The sequence below is a fragment of the Tachyglossus aculeatus genome, chromosome 5 (assembly GCF_015852505.1).
Source record: "Tachyglossus aculeatus isolate mTacAcu1 chromosome 5, mTacAcu1.pri, whole genome shotgun sequence".
In the NCBI taxonomy this organism is placed as follows: domain Eukaryota; kingdom Metazoa; phylum Chordata; class Mammalia; order Monotremata; family Tachyglossidae; genus Tachyglossus; species Tachyglossus aculeatus.
Genome location: NC_052070.1, coordinates 55323924 through 55342537, shown reverse-complemented (window position 1 = coordinate 55342537; position 18614 = coordinate 55323924). Strand labels below are relative to the sequence as shown.

Below are 18614 nucleotides of genomic sequence, written 5' to 3'. Positions count from 1 at the left end.
AAACACTAATTTATCAATCCCCCACAGATAACCCTCTCCCATAGAAATAGCACGGAAGAAAGTATTCTGTCTGTCCAGGACCAGCTACTGAGAAAGCAAGAGGTATTTTCCAAGGTTTTTGACAGATTGGACCAGCTGTTGATAAAGCAAGAGGTATTTTCCAAGGTTTTTGACAGATTTACTTTCTGAGTCTTCTCCACCTTTGATAGTGTAGTGAAATGGGTCATGGGGCTGATGTGATTACTCCCTTTTTGGTGAGAATGAAATCAGAGTCTCCCAGAGGCAATTAAAACTGAAGTTTCATGATGCTTCCAATTTCAAAGAACTCCTCTGAAGCTTCCTCTTCTCTGGACAGTTCAAGTGTAGACTTCCCAGGGAAGGGGACTGAGCTCAATGTCTGCTCTTAGATTCTAGAGCCTAGAAGCAGTACACCCTGTTGGAAAGAGCCCAATTCTGGGAGTCAGAGGACCTGGCTTTTTATTCTAGCTCCACCACTTGCCTGATGTGTGACCTGGGGCAAATTACTTAATTTCTTTGTGCCTCTCCCCCTTAGACTGTGACTCCCACATGGCACAGGAATTAATTCCCATCTAATTGCATTGACTCTACTCCAATCATTAGTATGGCACCTGAAACAAAGAGAGAACTTAAAAATTTATTGTTGTTGTTATTATGATGATGATGATGATTGCCTGCCCATGTACTGAACTGTTTCTGCACAAGGGCAGACAACTGGACTATTTTGTGCACCTAGTTCAGAGTTGGGCACTTTGTGGACACCCCAGTAAGCACCTGCTGAGCATAATGATGATGTTATGCCTGCTAAAAGTCATTAACCTTGGGATGAAAAAGATTGATTAACAGAGTCATAGCCCTTATTTCCCTTCAGAGACTTGAAGAACTTTATATGCCCAGACACATATATATATGAATATATATATATATATATTTCCATATAGATGTGTGTGTGTGTGTGTGTGTGTGTGTGTGTGTGTGTGTGTGTGTGTGTGTAAAGAGTGTTTCAGGTAGGTTCAAAGATGATGCTACTGATGGAGAATTATAAAAGAGACTGATGCTCCCTGGCATCCTCTTCTAACATGATCCCAGACAAAGATTGGCCTTTGATGGCCATGATGAAATCACACAAATTTCAAGTTTCTAAAGGCTAATGAGGAGTTAACAAGGTAAGTAGAGTTTTCTGCAAGCGGCTGCCCATGGGGCCTCCTTAGGGGTGTTATGGGTGGGGGGAGGAGGGGAGGAGGTTCCGCCAGTACCTTCTAGGCTGCCCACACGCTGGTCAGAGTTGTCTCTCTTGGTGCCATCCGGATCGTCCCGGTCACAGTTCACCAGCAGGACGGCCCCTTGCCCTTTGGGGCCCCAGATCCAATTATTCTGCAAGGGACCAAGACAAACCAAGTGATGGACAGGAAAAGCAGTAGTCCCCAGATCTCTTCCAGGGGTGAGGCACAGCCTTTTCCTCGTTTGCTGATCCACAATGGCAGCAAGAGGCTGGACTTCTGTCCATGTGCTGTAGAGGCCCTGAAGGAGGTAAGGGATTCCCCCTCCCCCGCACCGCTCCACCATCCCCTACTAGGGCAGTAGAGACTCCAGGAACCCCAGCAGCCCACATGCCCACTATAAGAGAGGATCCTGGAACATCCCCATGGAATTCCCTGACCCCAACAAACATGTAGCCCTGGCATTGATTTTTTTATGGTATTTGCTATGCACTTACTATGTGCCTTACCCTGTAATAATAATAATGATGGCATTTGTTAAGTGCTTACTATGTGCAAAGCACTGCTCTAAGTGCTGGGGAGGTTATAAGGTGATCAGGTTGTCCCACATGGGGCTCACAGTCTTAATCCCCATTTTACAGATGAGGTAACTGAGGCACAAAGAAGTTAAGTGACTTGCCCAAAGTCACCCAGCTGACAATTGGCAGAGCTGGGATTTGAACCCATGACCTCTGACTCCCAAGCACATGCTCTTTCCACTGAGCTATGCTGCTTCTCTTCTGTACTAAGCACTGGGGTAGATACAAGCTAATCATGTTGGAATCAGTCCCATGTGGGACATGGAACTCATAGACTTAATGACCATTTTACAGATAAGGTAACTGAGGCAAAGAGAAGTTAAGTGACTGCCAAAGGGCAACCAGCAGACAATTGACGGAGCAGGGATTAGAACCCAGGTAATAATAATAATAATAATGATAATTATGGTATTTGTTAAGTGCTTACTATGTGCCAAGCACTGTTCTAAGCGCTGGGTTAGTTATGAGGTAATCAGGTTGTCCCACGTGGGGTTCACAGTCTTAATCCCCATTTTACAGATGAGGTAACTGAGGCACCGAAAAGTAAAGTGAATTGCCCAAGGTCACATAACAGACAAGTGGTGGAGCCGGGATTAGAACCCACAACCTTGGGTCCTTCTGACTCCCGAGCTGGTGCTCTATGCACTAGACCATGCTACTTATCTAAGGTTGGGGACGACAGCCTGCTTGCAACTAGCAGAGAACATGTGGCTGGGAGAGCTTAGTACAGTGCACTCCACACAGTAAATGCTCAATAAATACCATGGACTGAAAGGATGCTCAGGACCACTATTTAGCCTTGAGGGAGGCCCCGTGGAATACTTTGCTCTGGACACAGCAGAGCCATTATTTGACCTCAGCCAAAGGAGTTGGGGGCTGGTGATGGTAAATGAATACCATGCAGAAAGTAGACAAGTGAAAACACCCATTACTAGAATCTCCCTTTATTGCCACACAGGAGAACTGGCTCCTTGAAGGTAGAGATCACGTATACTAACTTTATCTTATTGTCCTCTCCCAAGTGCTTAGTATAATGCTCTGCACAAAGTAAACACTTGATCAACACCAGTGACTGATTGACTCACTGAGGGAAGTTTAGAATCTGTCAATGGCAATTCAAACTGGCCACCCTGCCTGGTTGTCCTGTGGTTTAAAATAAGAGGCAATCCCAGTTAATTCTAGCTCCCTGGGCTCCATCAAACTCCCTGGGTCAACACTAACAAGGGAACTGGATGGGCAGTTCTGAATGGGCTCCTCTCTGACCCACCCCCAACTCCCTGGCCCTGAGGGGGTGGCACGTTACCTTGCTGGAATAGCTCCTCTCCACCTTCCCATCGCAGTCTGCATCCGTGTCCAGAGAGATGTCTGAAATAATGAAAGGCAAGAGGGATTGTCAGAATGGAGACCCATCAGAACACCAGAAGAATGGAGCCCAGAAGAGCTCAGTCACGTAGGTCTATGCCAATCTATTCTCACCTATAAGCGCCCGCTTCCCTGGAAACCTGTCACCATGTCGACCCAAATAACAGAGAAGATCTTGGGCTTTGTCCCTGGCTTCCCAAGTTCTCTGTCCCCCTGTCATCAGAAAGACCTTAGAACAGACCCTAGAGTCTAGAGGGCAGTGCCACTTTAGGCACCCTGCTAATTCCTAACCTGGGACGATCAGAAGATGGCATGAGGTAGCTCTACAGCTACCAGCCGTGCCTTATCTATTTGGTGCCCAACTCCTTCTTCTTGACCCCAACCATGTTTAGTCACACTGAAAAATACCAATTACCAATTCCCTTTCTTGGAGGTAGTAGAGGCCAGTAACCCCAAACAACAAGTGCATACACTCGGTTGGGTATTTTCCCAGTGAGAATGCAGTTTACTTGCTCCAGCCCCGCTAACCCAATAAGGCCTCCAGAGCTCCTGGACCTGAAATCACTCATCCGCATTGAAGTAACCATTAGCCGTGGGGCCAAGGAGACAGCGCCTGGAGGCTTGGTCAAGAAGGGAGAAGCTCAGCTCTTCCAGCTGCTCGCCTCAGCCAGAGACAGAAACACGCAGGTAGATGGGGAACAGTGGAAACTATGACTCCAAGCAGCATATGGATTTGGCTGGTGGCCCCCAGAGAAACAAACAGCTCTTGACCCCTAGCAACACTTACCAACACAGGTGAGGTACAGAACACCATAGGCCAAGGCAGCGTCTTTGCTCTCAGAGTGGTAGGAAATTCTAACCTGTGAAAGTACAACCACAGGGCCTCCACTGAGTTCGCAGTCACACTCACACAAATAATAATAATAATAATATTAATAGTAATTGTTTTATTTGTTAAGCAATTATTATGGGCCAAGAGCAGGGGACAGGTTCAATAAAATCACTTAGTACAGTGCCTGGCACATAGTAAATGTTTAACAAATACCATTAGAAAAAAATAGTCCTTGTCTCACATGGGGCTCACCGTCTCAGAGGGAAGGAGAACAGGTATTTTTTTCATGGCATTTGCTAAGTGCTTCCTATGTTCCAAGTACTGTGCAAGTTACTGGGGTATACACAAAATAATCAGATTGGATGCAGTCCCTGCCCCGCATAGGGCTCACAGTCTTAATCTCCATTTTGCAGATGAGGGAAATGGGACACAGAGAAAGTGAAGTGACTTGCTCAAGGTCACCCAGCAATTATGCAGTGTAGCTGGGATCCCCTAACTCATCATCAGCAATGGCATTTACTGAGCTCTTATTATTGGCAGCGCACCGTACTAAGCACTTGGGAAAGTATAATATGACAGAGTTGGCAGACAGGTTCCCTGACCACCACATGCTCCTGGTCCTTTGTTCTTTCCACTAGGCCACACTGCTTCTTGCTCAGTCTACTTGGGTAGGGAAGGCCCCACCACACCCCAGCAGTTATGGAGAGGTGGGTGGGCAGTTTACCAGGTGAAATCAGAGGAAATATCTCCTTGCAGACAGGGAAAGTGTCTACCAACTCTGTATACCCACCCAAGTACTTAGGACAGAGTAAGCACTAAATAATTATCATCGATTGATTAGCCACAGATTCAGAGGGAGATTCAGGGAGGCAGCATAGTCTAGTGGAAAGGGAGTGGAACTGAGAAATAGGAGACCCCCGATTCTTATCCCTCCTCTTCCTCTGGCCTGCTGTGTGGCCTTTTTTTTTAATAGTATTTGTTAAGCACTTACTATGTGCACAGCATTGTTCTAAGCACTGGGAGGTATACAAGGTAATCAAGTTGTCCCATGTGGGGCTCACAGTTTTAATCCCCATTTTACAGATGAGGTAAATGAGGCTCAGAGAAGTTAAGTGACTTGCCCAAGGTCACACAGTGTTGAGCAAGTCACTTAATCTCGGTGTGCCTCAATTTCCTGATCTGAAAATGGGGAAAACTGCTTTCTCCAGCTCTTAGGTTATGTGTCCTAGAGGGAATACCCTAGCACTTTAGCATGTGAAGTAAAGTGAACAATCGATAACTAAAATAATAACAGAATCTGAGAGTCGGATCCTAGCCCTGCTGATGAGGCAGCCAGGTGCCATTTCCTTTCTCTGTGCTTCATTTTTGTCTTTATCAACTAATACAGAGCTCACTACAAAGAGGAGCTACTCAAGTGATTACAAAACATCTTCATAATTAAAACTTGTTTCTTAGCCCTATGGTGGGTTAAAACTAGTTTTAGAAGACAACGGCTTTTCAAACTCTTCTGGCTGTTGGAGCAGATGGCTAGATCAATATGTCTACACTGACTCTTGTGTGATAAAAGGGAATATCAATAAGATCTATCCACTAGGCCTCAATGAGAAGCAGTGTGGCCCAGTGGATAGAAGTTAGAAGATAGTGGATGGAAGGTATATTGCCAACTTGTACTTCCCAAGTGCTTAGTACAGTGCTCTGCACACAGTAAGCGCTCAATAAATATGATTGAATGAATGAATGAATGATAGAACTCAGGCCTGGGAATCAGAAAGACCTTCGTTCTAGTCCTGGCTCTGCCACTTGTCTGCTGAGACTTGGCCAAGTCACTTCACTTCTGTGCCTCAGTAAACTCAGCAGCGTGGCTCAGAGAAGCAGCGTGGCTCGCTGGAAAGAGCCCGGGCTTTGGAGTCAGAGGTCATGGGTTCAAATCCCGGCTCTGTCACTTGCCGGCTATGTGACTTTGGGCAAGTCACTTAACTTCTCTGTGCCTCAGTTCCCTCATATGTAAAATGGGGATTAAGACTGTGAGCCCCTCAGTGGGACAACCTGATCACCTTGTAACCTCCCCAGAGCTTAGAACAGTGCTTCGCACATAGTAAGTGCTTAATAAATGCCATTATTATTATTACTATTATTATGAGGATTAAGATTATGAGCCCCATGTCTGACATGGACTCTGTCCAACCTGATTAGCTTGTATCTACCCCAGTGCTTAGTACAGTGCCTGCCATATATTAAGTCCTTATTATTATTGTTATTGTTATTATTATCAATAATAGCATTTGTCAAGTGCTTACTAAATTCCAAGCACTGTATTAAGCACTGGGGTGACTACAAAATAATCAAATCCCACATGGGGTTCACAGTAGCAGTATGAGGGAGAACAATCATTCAGTCATATACATTGAGCACTTGTGTGCAGAGCACTGTACTAAGCACTTGGGAGAGTACAATATAACAATATTATAGGCACGTTCCCTGCCAACATTGAGCTTAGAATCCCCATTGAATCCCCAACCGAAAACAGAGGAGTTAAGTGACCTGCCCAAAGTCACACAGTAGACAAATAGTAGAGCTTGGATTAGAACCCAGGTTCTCTGAATCCGAGGCCTATGGTCTTCCCACTAGGCCATGCTGCTTCTCTGTTAATTGTTAAGCACTGTACTAAACGCTGGAGTAAATACAGGATAATCAGGTCAATCAATCTTCTGTATTTTTTGAGCTGCTATTTTCTGGGACTTACTGTACTAAGTGCTTGGGAGAGTACAACAGAAGCAAGAGACACAATCCCTGCCTTCTTAGAGTTTTCAACCGCATGGTAGATTCCTGCTGTCTTCTACTACAAGCTAGGCACTGTAATTATGTGTTTCTGTGTATGGAGAAACACTGGCAATCAGCCAGTTCTAAACCCAGACTCCCTCTGCCCCTTGCCCTGGTGGTCCCCAATCAAAGATAAAGGAATTTTAAAATGCCTATTAAAATGTCCCAAATTTCCTTGCAATAGTTACCTTGATCAAGGCAGCAAATTACTCTATTCAGGCTGAGACCCACAAAACTGTGTTTTCCAGATGCCAAGAATGTGGCTGCCCGGTGGAAGGGCGAAGAAGGCAAAAGTTTAGGAAGAATTTCAACCTAGAACAGAGATCCTCCATGTCTAGCCAGGGCCAGATGGACAGGCATCAACATCAGCCCCCCGCCCCACCCTGCCTGCTGGAGGAAACGACCAGTTTGACTTTGCAGCCCCACACTTCACACTCTGAAACCTGGAGACCAACTCACCTGGCTGTCGTTGAGGTCTTTGCTGGGAGAGTTCATGACCACGATGATCTCCAGCCCCATATCAAAAAGCCACCTCTTTCTCCCAGCCCGCTGTCGAGCTGTGTCCATGTTGGGGGAGATGTAGACATCCACTCCCGGGCTGCTGCAGACCTCAAATGATGTGGTGCCATCTGGGACTGACCTGGGCAAGCAATGACAAGGACAACAACAGTGTCGTCTAATAGCTCCGGTTCCAAGCAGCACATCTCAGGGATTCATGGGCTACCACGAATCTGTCCCAGCGGAACTGATGGGGAAGGAATCTGGTCAGCAGAACAAATCGTCTCAAACTGAAGCTTAAACTGTTGTGCAGCAGCAAAGTCTCGTGGAAAAAGCCTGGGCCTGGGAGTTGGAGGACTGGATTCTAACACCGGCTCTGCCTCTTGTCTGCTATCTGACCCTGGGCAAATCACTTCACTTTTCTTTCCCTCAGTTCCCTCATCTGCAAAATGGGGATTCAAAGCCTGCCCTCCCTCCTATTTAGATCATAACCCTGTATGAGGACTGGTTATCATGTACCTATCCCAGTGCTTAGTACGGCACTTGGCATATAGTAAGTGCTAAATGAATATCACAATTATTATTTATTACTTCAAGAACCATGTTGTTCCCTTGGGGTGGCTGTCTTGGAATCAGCAAACTCTCTTGGAGTCACGTTTGGTTCTCTGGAGCCAAACTGGAAGTCTTCCAGGAGTCCAACTCCCTGGACAACCATCAGTCAGGGGTCCCCTTCAGGGTGCCTCCTCTCTGTCTATCACTGGGTTTCCTCTCTTAGTGAGCAGTCGGAAGACTTCCCGCAGCTGGAAAAAATCACAGCAAGATATCTGGGAGCCAAGGCCAATCTCCAACATCAACGTGGGCTATTCCATACAGGGGCCATCTGTCCACTCCAAGGAGCAACTTGGGAGTGACCATCACTGAAGCGTTTTTCTTCTAAGCTGAGAAATAAATCCTCCCTTCCTCTCCTCCCCATGGATGACTTTTCATGCCCTTCCCCTAGCCCACACAGAGTCTTCCACAGCTGAGATCATTCATTCATTCATTCATTCAGTCGTATTTATTGAGCGCTTATTGTGTGCAGAGCACTGTTCTAAGCACTTGGGAAGTACAAGTCGGCAACATATAGAGATGGTCCCTACCTAACAACGGGCTCACAGTCTAGAAGGGGGAACCGACAACAAAAAAAACCATGTAGACAGGTGTCAAAACCGCCAGAATAAATAGAATTATAGCTATATGCACATCATTAACAAAATAAAAAGAATAGTAAATATGTACAAGTAAATAGAGTAATAAATATGTACAAATATATACAAGTGCTGTGGGGAGTGGAAGGAGGTAGGGCAGAGGCGGGAGATGGGGAGGAGGAGAGGAAAAAGGGGGCTCAGTCTCGGAAGGCCTCCTGGAGGGGGTTAGCTCTCAGTAGGGCTATGAAGGGAGGAAGGGAGCTAGCTTGGGGGATGTGGAGGGAAGGCATTCCAGGCCAGGGGAAAAACGTGGGCCAGGGGTCGACGGCGGGACAGGCGAGAACGAGGCACAGTGAGGAGGTTAGCGGCAGAGGAGTGGAGGGCGTGGGCTGGGCTGTAGAAGGAGAGAAGGGAGGTGAGGTAGGAGGGGGTGAGGTGATGGAGAGCCTTGAAGCTGAGAGTGAGGAGTCTTTGCTTGATTCGTAGGTTGACAGGCAATTACTGGAGGCTTTCGAGGAGGGGAGTGACATGCCCAAAGCATTTCTGTACAGAGATAATCCAGGCAGCAGAGTGAAGTATTGACTGAAGCAGGGAGAGACAGGAGGATGGGAGATCAGAGAGGGGGCCGATGCAGTAATCCAGTCAGGATAGGATGAGAGATTGAACCACCAAAGTAGCAGTTTGAATGGAGAGGACAAGAGCCACCTGTCCACTGTGTGAGCTTGGGCAAGTCACTTAACTTCTCTGTATCTCAATTCCCTTTTCTGTAAAATGGGGATTAAGGCTGTGGGACAGGGACTGTAGCCAACCTGATTTGCTTCTGCTCACCCCAGTGCTTAGTACATTGCCTGGCACATAGTAAGCGCTTAACAAATACCCAAATACCACAATTATTATTATCAATACTAATAATAATAAATAAATTCAGATCCAACTACTTTGGTCCTAAAAAGAGAGGAGAGACCTCCTCTTTAAACCCTTTGAACCAGAGATACATCCTGCCCCCTTCACCCTTCAAATAGTCCTGTTTCCTTTGGGATGAGTCAGAAGGGTTCCCAAAGCAACTCATAAAAACTTGAAACTACCTTGTCATCACTCAGTCTCCCCTATAATTTTTAAGGGCAGGAGGTATTAAATCTGTTTAGAAACCCATGCTATAGGTCCAGGTTTCCCCGTTTGAGACAGAGGTGATTATTTCACATGGGCTATAATTTTCCATGTGGCTATGTGGGGTCAAATGCTGCTGCCTAAATTCCGGAAATAATTTTGTCCAACCCATTCAGGGTACATGCTGGCCTCTGGAAGATGGGAGGCAGACACTCGCTGGCACTAGAGAGGTAGAGTCACTCCAGAAGGGAACGATCCTGGAAGCTTCCCGTGCCCATGGGTATGCTTTTAGTACCTTACACACATTCCTCTCCACCCTTATTAACCAAATCGAGGTTACTTTCTACCTAATTAGTGCTTTCTTGGCTGTTTGGGTGGAAGCTTAAATCCTGTCTCTACCCAAAGGGTATATCAGGTGGAGATTTCACAGGACTCTTACCAGTGGGGCAAGGGTTGACTTTAATCGGCATAGACAGAAGAGGAAACACTACTGCTTTATTGCCTTCCCAGTAACACCCTTAGTTGTGCAGGAAGAGAAAATCACCTGTCGTAGCTGGAAAACATGAAGAAGAGTTGGGGCCAGTGCTACCGAGAGGGATTACTTTTCCAAGACTGTTTGCAATGCCATGGGGGGGTCGCAGGGGCAGGGGACAGGGTGAAGGGGCGTCGAGTGGAAACAAGAAACATTACAGCAAAACCCCTTCAGCAGAGAGTAAGGACTTAGCCTCAGCCTCTGTAAACTAGAGAGGAAAATCCCCCCAGCCCACAGGTCACTGCCACAGGGGACCAGGCAGCAGAGGTCTGATCCTGGGGAAATGTCAGAAATGGGAACGGCTGGTGGTTGCTCAGAGATCTTTTCAGCCACGCTTGCACACATGAATAGGATCTCATGGCTCTTGGAGTTACTCTCGAGTGTGATTTGTGCCTCTTGAAATGAAAAAAAAAGGGGGATTTAAAGCAGGCTCATTTTCCCCTGCCCAAAGCAGATTTACTCTCCCAGTGTAGTTTATTTAATCCTAGAGTTGTATAATCAATGTTCAGATATGTAACGACCAACCATTTAACCATTTCCTAATGAGAGAGATTTGTCCACGTTTTAAGGCACCAGGCACAGAGGTGAAAACAGGAGATTTCCTCCATATGACAGAGAGGGAAGCAGAATCCAGGAGGCTGACACTCACCCCTCAGTACAAACACACCTTCACCTCTTCCCTTATTGTAATTATGACACTTATCAAGTGCTTACTTTGTGCTATGGGGTAGACTCAGGATTATCAGATCCAACACAGTCCCTCCCCCACACAGGGCCCACAATCATCCCCATTTTACAGATGAGGAAACTGAGGCCCGAGGAGGGTAAGTGACTTGCCCAGAGTCATAAGACAGGCAAGTGGCAGAGCCAGGATTGGAAATTGGGCCTCCTGACTCTTTCCTCTATGCCAGGTTGCCTCCCCTCCATCCCTCCATCTCTTTTAAAAACAAACCTCCCCTCCCTTTGGCCTTCCCACACAAATATAAGTGACATTACCAAAGGAGATTTGCAATCAGCCTGAGAGTTGGACCAGGTCTCTCCCTGGACCTCAGTCTCCCCTACTAGAGGAAGATAATAATGGGTCTTCCCTAACTCCATTCTAAGAGATGGAGAACAGATTAACAAGATTGTATCTGTAAATGTCAGTGAGGCACCTGGGAAGGAAGGTGCTTTATAAATACAGGGAATCATTCCATCAAGCTACAGCTACACCCCCAGCCCTTGAGGGGAGCTGGAAAAGCCTTCCTGGAGTTCCCTGGCTTTCAGCCCAGCTCCGCCATTTGTCTGTTGTGTGACCTTGGGCAAACCACTTCACTTCTCTGTGCCTCAGTTACCTCATTTGTAAAATAGTACAGTGCCTAGCACATAGTAAGTACATAACAAATACCACAATTATTAATTATAGTCAATCACATTTATTGAGTGCTTACTCTGTGTGAAGCACTGTACTAAGCACTTGGGAAAGTATTGGAGTTAGTAAGCACAATTCCTGCCTTCAAGGAATTTAGAGTCTAGAGGAAGAAGGAGGCCCTAAAATAAATTACAGGTAGCAGAAGCAACTAAGTCTAAAGATGTTTAAATGTTTAAGGGGTGAGGGTTCAAGTGTGTAGGGGGCACAATAGCTGTGGAGATAGGGTGGGGAGGTGACAGATAATAATTGTGGTATTTGTTTAGCGCTTACTACGTGTCACGCACCGTTCTAAGCGCTGGTGTAGATACAAGCTAATCGGGTCCCACATGGGGCTCACAATCTAAGTTGGAGGGAGAGATGAGTCAGGGAAAGTGAAGAATATTAGGTGGAGATGGAACTTCTTCCATTAATTGCATTAAGTATGACACTAAGCAGGGTCCTAGATGGGATAAAGGATTCCAAGAAATTTAGAATTTCAGGGACATTCCGACTGTCCCTATGTGGGTCACTGTAGATCTCTGAGTCAGTGCCTTAAGCCTTGCTGGGCCTCATTGTCTCCACTAGTAACCTGAAATTCTACTGGCCACTCTCAAGGAACTATTTTGAGTACAAACAAGTTTGTATCCGAGATCCGTCTGAGCTTTCTGCTGGGGGAAGAGGAGGCAAGGGGGGCTCCAGGTATTAGCTTATTCCAAATTCATTCATTCATTCAATCATATTTATTGAGCGCCTTCTGTGTGCAGACCATTGTACTAAGCACTTGGGAGAGTACAATATAACAATAAATAGACACATTCCCTGCCCACAATAATCTTACAGTCTAGAGGGGGGCTTACAGTCGATAGAGTCATTTCCAGTCATGGGAGATACTGCGGAGACTTTCCACTGCCTGAGCACCGCATAGTTTGCTAGCTATTTGAGGGAGCGGATGCAGCCGTCTAAATTGTGAACTTTCCCACTCCAACCCACCCCACCCCTGGGCGGCGGAAGTGTCTATCCGTGGGAGAGAGCCAGAATGTTGTCATCTGCGCTCTAATTCATTTTAATCTGCCTCCTGGATAAGAGTTAGTTATGAAAAAAACGGTGGCCGGTCGTTGTTCTGAGCTGAGGGATGGAGGAACTGGTCATGCTGGAGGGCAGGCCCAGGCCTGTGCTGATAACAGGCCAGATTGGTGGAGATTTAAAAGTAGTTTGCCTTTTCCTGATGGGAAAAGAATCCTCCCACCCCACTGCCTCTGACTCCTACAGATACTGATTTCCAGCACCTTAGCTAACTTGAGCACTAGGCCAGTCAGGGGTCACGAGCCTCAGTTTTCATCCCAGATGCCATGGGACCTGGGGCAGATTGCTTCACCTCTCTACGCCGACTTTCTCATAGGTAAAACAGAGGCATTCATCTCTTCCCGTGACCTGATTCAGGGGTTGTTGGGAGGTTTAAGGAAGTCGGGCCCATAAAGGGCTTGTGTGCCCTACAGAGCGAGACTCAGAAGCCGTCGGGGTAGTTATTGATTACCGGGTCCTGTTTTGCCTAAGGCCGTGGGGGGTGGGGGGGCGGTGAGCACACACAGTCGCCTTAGAAGCCCTATGATGGCAAGGCAGGAGGGGGCAGGAGAAGGGGAGGGGAGGAGTGAGGTTCCCCAACATAGACCTGATTATTCCTGACTGGCATGATGCCCTCCTGGGATTCCTCAAGCAGTAAAAGAAGAACAAAGCCAGCTGGACCCCAAATTCACCCACCAAATCAATCAATAGTATGTACTGAGTGCTTACTCTGTTCTGAGCACCATACTCAATGCTTGGGAGAGTACAAAAGAGTTGGTAGATTCGATCCCTGCCCTCAAGGAGCTGACAGTCTGGCCTGCTGCTGGTGGAGTGGAGAATTGGATTAACAATTCCTGACAGCTTCAAGCCTGACAAGAAGGAAAGGGAATGTAGAAGGGAGGCTAGGGGAGAAGACAGGCTGTGATGATAGATTTCTCCTATCGTTATTATTTATTATTATTACTGCTACTCCTGGGTGAAACACTTGATTCTGTGTGGAGTCTTCATTCTAATCTAGCTCAGCACTGGAGTTTCCCTCCTTTTCATTCATTCAATTGTATTTATTGAGCGTTTACTGTGTGCAGAGCACTGTACTAAGCACTTAGCACTGTACTAAGCGCTTTCTTACCCAGACGTGCCTCCACCTGCCCTTTACCCCACTAGGATGTTATGGGATTTGATTCTAAAAAAAAGCAAATTTGTACAGCTCATTCCAGTAAGGTGGCAGAATCATTTTTCATGTGAATGTGCTTGTCTTCTCTATTCCAGGTTTCCTCTTTCCCCAGGGGATAGGATCAAATCTAATCCCCCAGGTATTGCTCTGAAACACTGTGAGGTCGTTGTGGGCAGAGAATATGTCTGTTTTTTGTTATATTATACTTCCCAAGCACTTAGTACAGTGCTTTGCATGCAGTAAGGGCTCAATAAGTAGGATTGAATGAAACAATGAAACACACTGTGGGCAGGGAGCATGCCTATCATCTCTGTTGTACTATACTCTCCCAAGTGCTTAGTGTGGTGCTCTGCACATAGTAAGTGCTAGATAAATAGCATTGATGATGATGATGATGATGATGATGATGATGATTAATGAAAGAGTCCTTTCATTAAGGACAAAAAAATTGGCCAAGCCACTTTCCCCATGCCCCTGCCCCAGGGAGCAGCTCTAGATTTAAAATTTATCACCTACTTATTCTTTTGCTCCTGGCCCTGGGAAATTGCTCCCCACCCTGGGAGAAAAGAAGCCTGGTTCTGGCCAAGGTGTCCTGGGAGAGTAGCTCAGAGTCCAAGCCCTGAGTAGGCCCTCATCCCTGGGATTTCTTGTCCTGGGAAGAAGAGGGGAAAGAATAATGGTAATAATAATAGTTATATTTAAGTACTTACTGAATATCAGGCACTGTACTAATTGCTGGATTAGATGTAGGCAAATATAGACACAGTCCCTGTCCCACATGGGGTTCAAAGTCTTTAATACCCATTTTACAGATCAAGTAACTGAGGCAAAGAGAAGTGAAGTGACTTGCCAAAGGTCACACAGCAGAAATGTGGTACAGCCAGGATTAGAAACCAGATCCTTCTGACTCCTCTATCCACTAGGCCCAGCACACAATTCACCCACCTAATGACTCAGACAGATCTGGACCCAGACTAGAAAGGAGACCACTGGACTCACCTCCGGTTTCCCCTCTTTGCCAGTGACCAGGCTGTGGGCGATTTCACGTACCGAATGACCAAGATGAGGGGTTTGGCCAACTTAGTTTCCCTTCACGTTCCCCAAGCCCTCACTGGTCTGGCCCCTAGAGCCTGCCTCCTGCCCCGGGGAAGCAGATCAGGGGAAATGCCTGTCCAGACCCTGTGCTGAAAGGGGCTGTCATTATTGGAGAACCATCCAGCTCTCCTTCTTCCTCCTCTGCTCCCACCTCACAGAGATGTCCTCTGGATGTACTCTGGCCTCTGGGAAGATCGGGGGGAAGGGGAGCACCATGACCATGTCCCAGGCCCCCCTGCGGAGAGACAGCTTGGACTGGATCAAGGTCATCAGAGAGGCCCATCCGTCTAATTGACACCGGGCAGCTGGGGTGGGCTGAGTCATCCCCATCCATAAGGAGCACCAAGGGAAGCAGCAGTGCCCGGTTCAGTTTCCTCTTCACCCCTGCCGTCCTGGGCAACCTCGGCACCTTCTGGGCATCTCTGACTGGCACTTCCTCAGCTGTTTTCCTCCCTCTTCTGCCTAATGTCCTGGCACCAGAACTTTGGGAAGAGCAGACCTGTCAGAGCACTGTTACCAATCCCAGAAGACTCCCTGCCAAGGAAATGGCAAGAGGTGATGCCCAGGATTGCAAGTCCAGGTGGTCAGAGGGCTTCCTCAGTGGGGCCGTGGGGGGTTGGTATCAGCTCTACCCACCCGCTCTGTGGTGCTGCTGTCCAATCTCCCATCTGAGGCCCGTTGCTACTGCTGCTAATGCTGCTGTGGCTGCTTTGGGTACCACACTCTCTCCCACCTTCCCCCGGGTCTTCTCTGTCCCTGGACATTCTTTAGGCAGGTAAAATTTCCTCTCCATTTACATCCTCGATGGGAGCAGTAAGAAAATCCCTCCACCAGGACCAGAGACTGAAAATCCATCTCCCCGGGGGAGCTGAATGACAGGGTCAGAAGAAAGGAAATTCGAGTTTGGCATCTCTTGCTAAGACTCAGATTCCTTTTCCTAAGAGTCTCCATGTTCTCTGCAGCTTCAGGGAGCCCCTGCAGCTCTGCCCTGCTGCCTCCGGGGCCCCACCCTAGTGTACATGAGGGCTAGAGAGCAGGATACCACACACTGCCTGAGCCTCTGTGCTGTGCTTTCCAATGCTGGCAGCATTAGCACCCTCTCCTACCAGACAACACTGCATTTCCAACTATCGACCTCCATTGCCACTTTTGGATGAAATTCCCACTTACAGGATGATGAACAAAAGCCACCACCATCTTCCCACACCAGACCTTGATTTCCACTTTGGCCATACAAACCCATCAAGCAAACACTCTGGTCATGTTACTCCCCTCCTCAAAAATCTCCAGTGCCTACCAATCAACCTGCGTGTCAGGCAAAAGCTCCTCACCCTGGGCTTCAAGGCTCTCCATCACCTCGCCCCCTCCTACCTCACCTCCCTTCTCTCCTTCTACAGCACAGCCCGCACCCTCCACTCCTCTGCCGCTAATCTCCTCACCGTGCCTCGTTCTCGCCCGTCCCACCGTCGAACCCCAGCCCAAGTCATCCCCCTGACCTGGAATGCCTTCCCTCTGCACATCCGCCGAGCTAGCTCTCTTCCTCCCTTCAAGACCCTAGTGAGAGCTCACCTCCTCCAGGAGGCCTTCCCAGACTGAGTTCCCACCTTCCTCTTCCCCTCCTCTCCCTCCCCATCTCCCCCGACTTACCTCCTTCCCCTCCCCACAGCACCTGTATATATGCATATATGTTTGTACGTATTTATTACTCTATTTTATTTGTACATGTTTATTCTATTTATTTTATTTTGTTAATATGTTTTGTTTTGTTCTCTGTCTCCCCCTTCTAGACTGTGAGCCCACTGTTGAGTAGGGACCTGTCTCAATATGTTGCCAACTTGTACTTCCCAAGCGAAAGTACAGTGCTCTGCACACAGTAAGCGCTCAATAAATACGATTGAATGAATGAATCAATCAATCAAGCACAAAGGCAACTCCTGCATCTTAACTGTTGACAGCTAAGAGAAGCTTTCCCACAGCTCAATCAGCCACGGACATGCCGGAGCCCCAGTGGACACCCAGGCTTGACGTCTTTGCTCCAGCGGTCTCCCCGTCAGAAGCCAAAGCCATTCTACGAGGGGTTCCTTGGTGGTGGGATCTAACACCCTGGAAGGGCAAAGGCAGAGGGCTCCAAGTCAGCCCTGTGATCCCCAGCCCCCAGTCCCGACCCCAACCTGAGTTACAGTTCCTTACCCGTAGATATCCACAATGGTTTCCACCCCAGCCACACACACGGCACTAGAAGAGTGCTCCAGGGTCACCCGGACGATCCTCTGCAGGGGCATGGCTCCTGTCTCCTGCCGAGATCCCGGCCACAATGCTTGCCCTAGTCCCGGACTGGCATAATTTGATTTAAGGGGGTGGGCCAGGGCTCCCAGACTCCGCCTCTTCCTTGACTGGTGTTGACTGCTCACCCTCTCCTGGACAGTTCACCCTCTGCAACTCAGGAGCTCGGTTTTGGGTTGGCTGGGCAGGGCCTGGTGAATTGCATCTGAACCGGTTGGGTGGACGGGGTAATTAGTCAATAAGGAGCAGGCAGGCACCTGCCCAGCCCAGCCAGGGGAATGGTGTTTCTGATCATAGTCCCAGCTTCAAGTTGCCCTTATCCACTCCCGCCTCCGCATCTCATTTTCCCCTCCGCCGACTCCTTCTGAAGGAGTGTTTTCCCTTGAACATCTCACCATCCCTGGGGCCAAGATTTGAGCATGGGCATTGAGCTCCGTAGAACCCATCCTCCTCGGATCCTCAAGACGTTTCCCTCATCTGCACCTCAAGAGCTGCTGCAGCACTGAAACCAGAAGTCAGGTCCGGAAAACTGGGATGTCTAAAAGCTACCACTGTGCTGGACATGGTCACTATGGGGCTGGGAGTTCTGGAACTCCAGTTCCATCTGGGAATGGCTCAGTCCAATCATTTTCCCCCAGTGCCCGATAGGCTGCCTCCAGGTTCTCATCTGTAAAATGGGCTGAACAACTCAGGGAGTGTGAGATCTCAAGACCCAGGGGTCCTTAAGGCCTGAGTCAATCAGTGGTGAGGCTGGGAATGGAATCCAGAAACCTGTCTCCCACCCCGGTCCCCTTCTCTTTAAATGCATCTCTTTAGCATCATCCTCTCATTCAGATCTTTTCTGCATCTTTATCCTTGGTGCCCCCCTCCTCTCTGACCTCTGGCATTTCCTCTCATCTGGAATAGTTTTTGGTCTTTTTTTAATGGCATGTACCAGACACTGTATTAAGTGCCGGGGTAGATACAAGTTTAGCATGTTGGACACAGTCCATGTCCCCCATGAGGCTCACAATCTTAATCCCCACTTTACAGGAGACATAACTGAGGCACAGAGAAGTTAAGTGACTTGCCCAAGGTCACACAGCAGACAAGTTGCAGAGCCGGTCACTTGTTCTTGAGGCAAGCAGAAGATACAGTTCCACTAAGGATCAGGCGAGTTAGATTTTACCTTGGGAGATGCAATAGATTTTGACCCTTAAACAACTGAGTCGTGGGACAATGGCACTTAATAAGAAGAAGATTATGGTATTTGTTAAGTGCTCACTACATGCCAGGCACTGTAATAATAGCTGGAATGGATACAAGCAAATTGGGTTGGACGCAGTCCCTGTCTCACACAGGGCTCACAGCATTTACAGACTCCTTACCCCTCGCAAACCCCCAGCCTCTCTCCCACCCTGAACCCCAATCCCAATCCAACCCTGGCAAGTATGCCATGCAACCTGGAGCACAAGGC

The 18614-nt window shown here is 47.8% G+C and overlaps 1 protein-coding gene across 1 annotated transcript in view; it reads right to left on the bottom strand.

Moving 5' to 3' along the window:
- LOC119928510 (protein-arginine deiminase type-3-like) overlaps positions 1 to 17157 on the bottom strand; it is a 44542-nt gene extending 27385 nt beyond the window's left edge. The window contains exons 1-5 of the mRNA XM_038746860.1: positions 17066 to 17157; positions 7290 to 7470; positions 3966 to 4038; positions 3120 to 3181; positions 1275 to 1392 (exon numbers count right to left, since the gene is read on the bottom strand). Of these exons, the coding sequence (XP_038602788.1) occupies positions 1275 to 1392; positions 3120 to 3181; positions 3966 to 4038; positions 7290 to 7470; positions 17066 to 17157 (526 nt within the window). The remainder of the gene's footprint in view (positions 1 to 1274; positions 1393 to 3119; positions 3182 to 3965; positions 4039 to 7289; positions 7471 to 17065) is intronic.
- Between the last annotated feature and the right edge of the window lie 1457 nt (positions 17158 to 18614).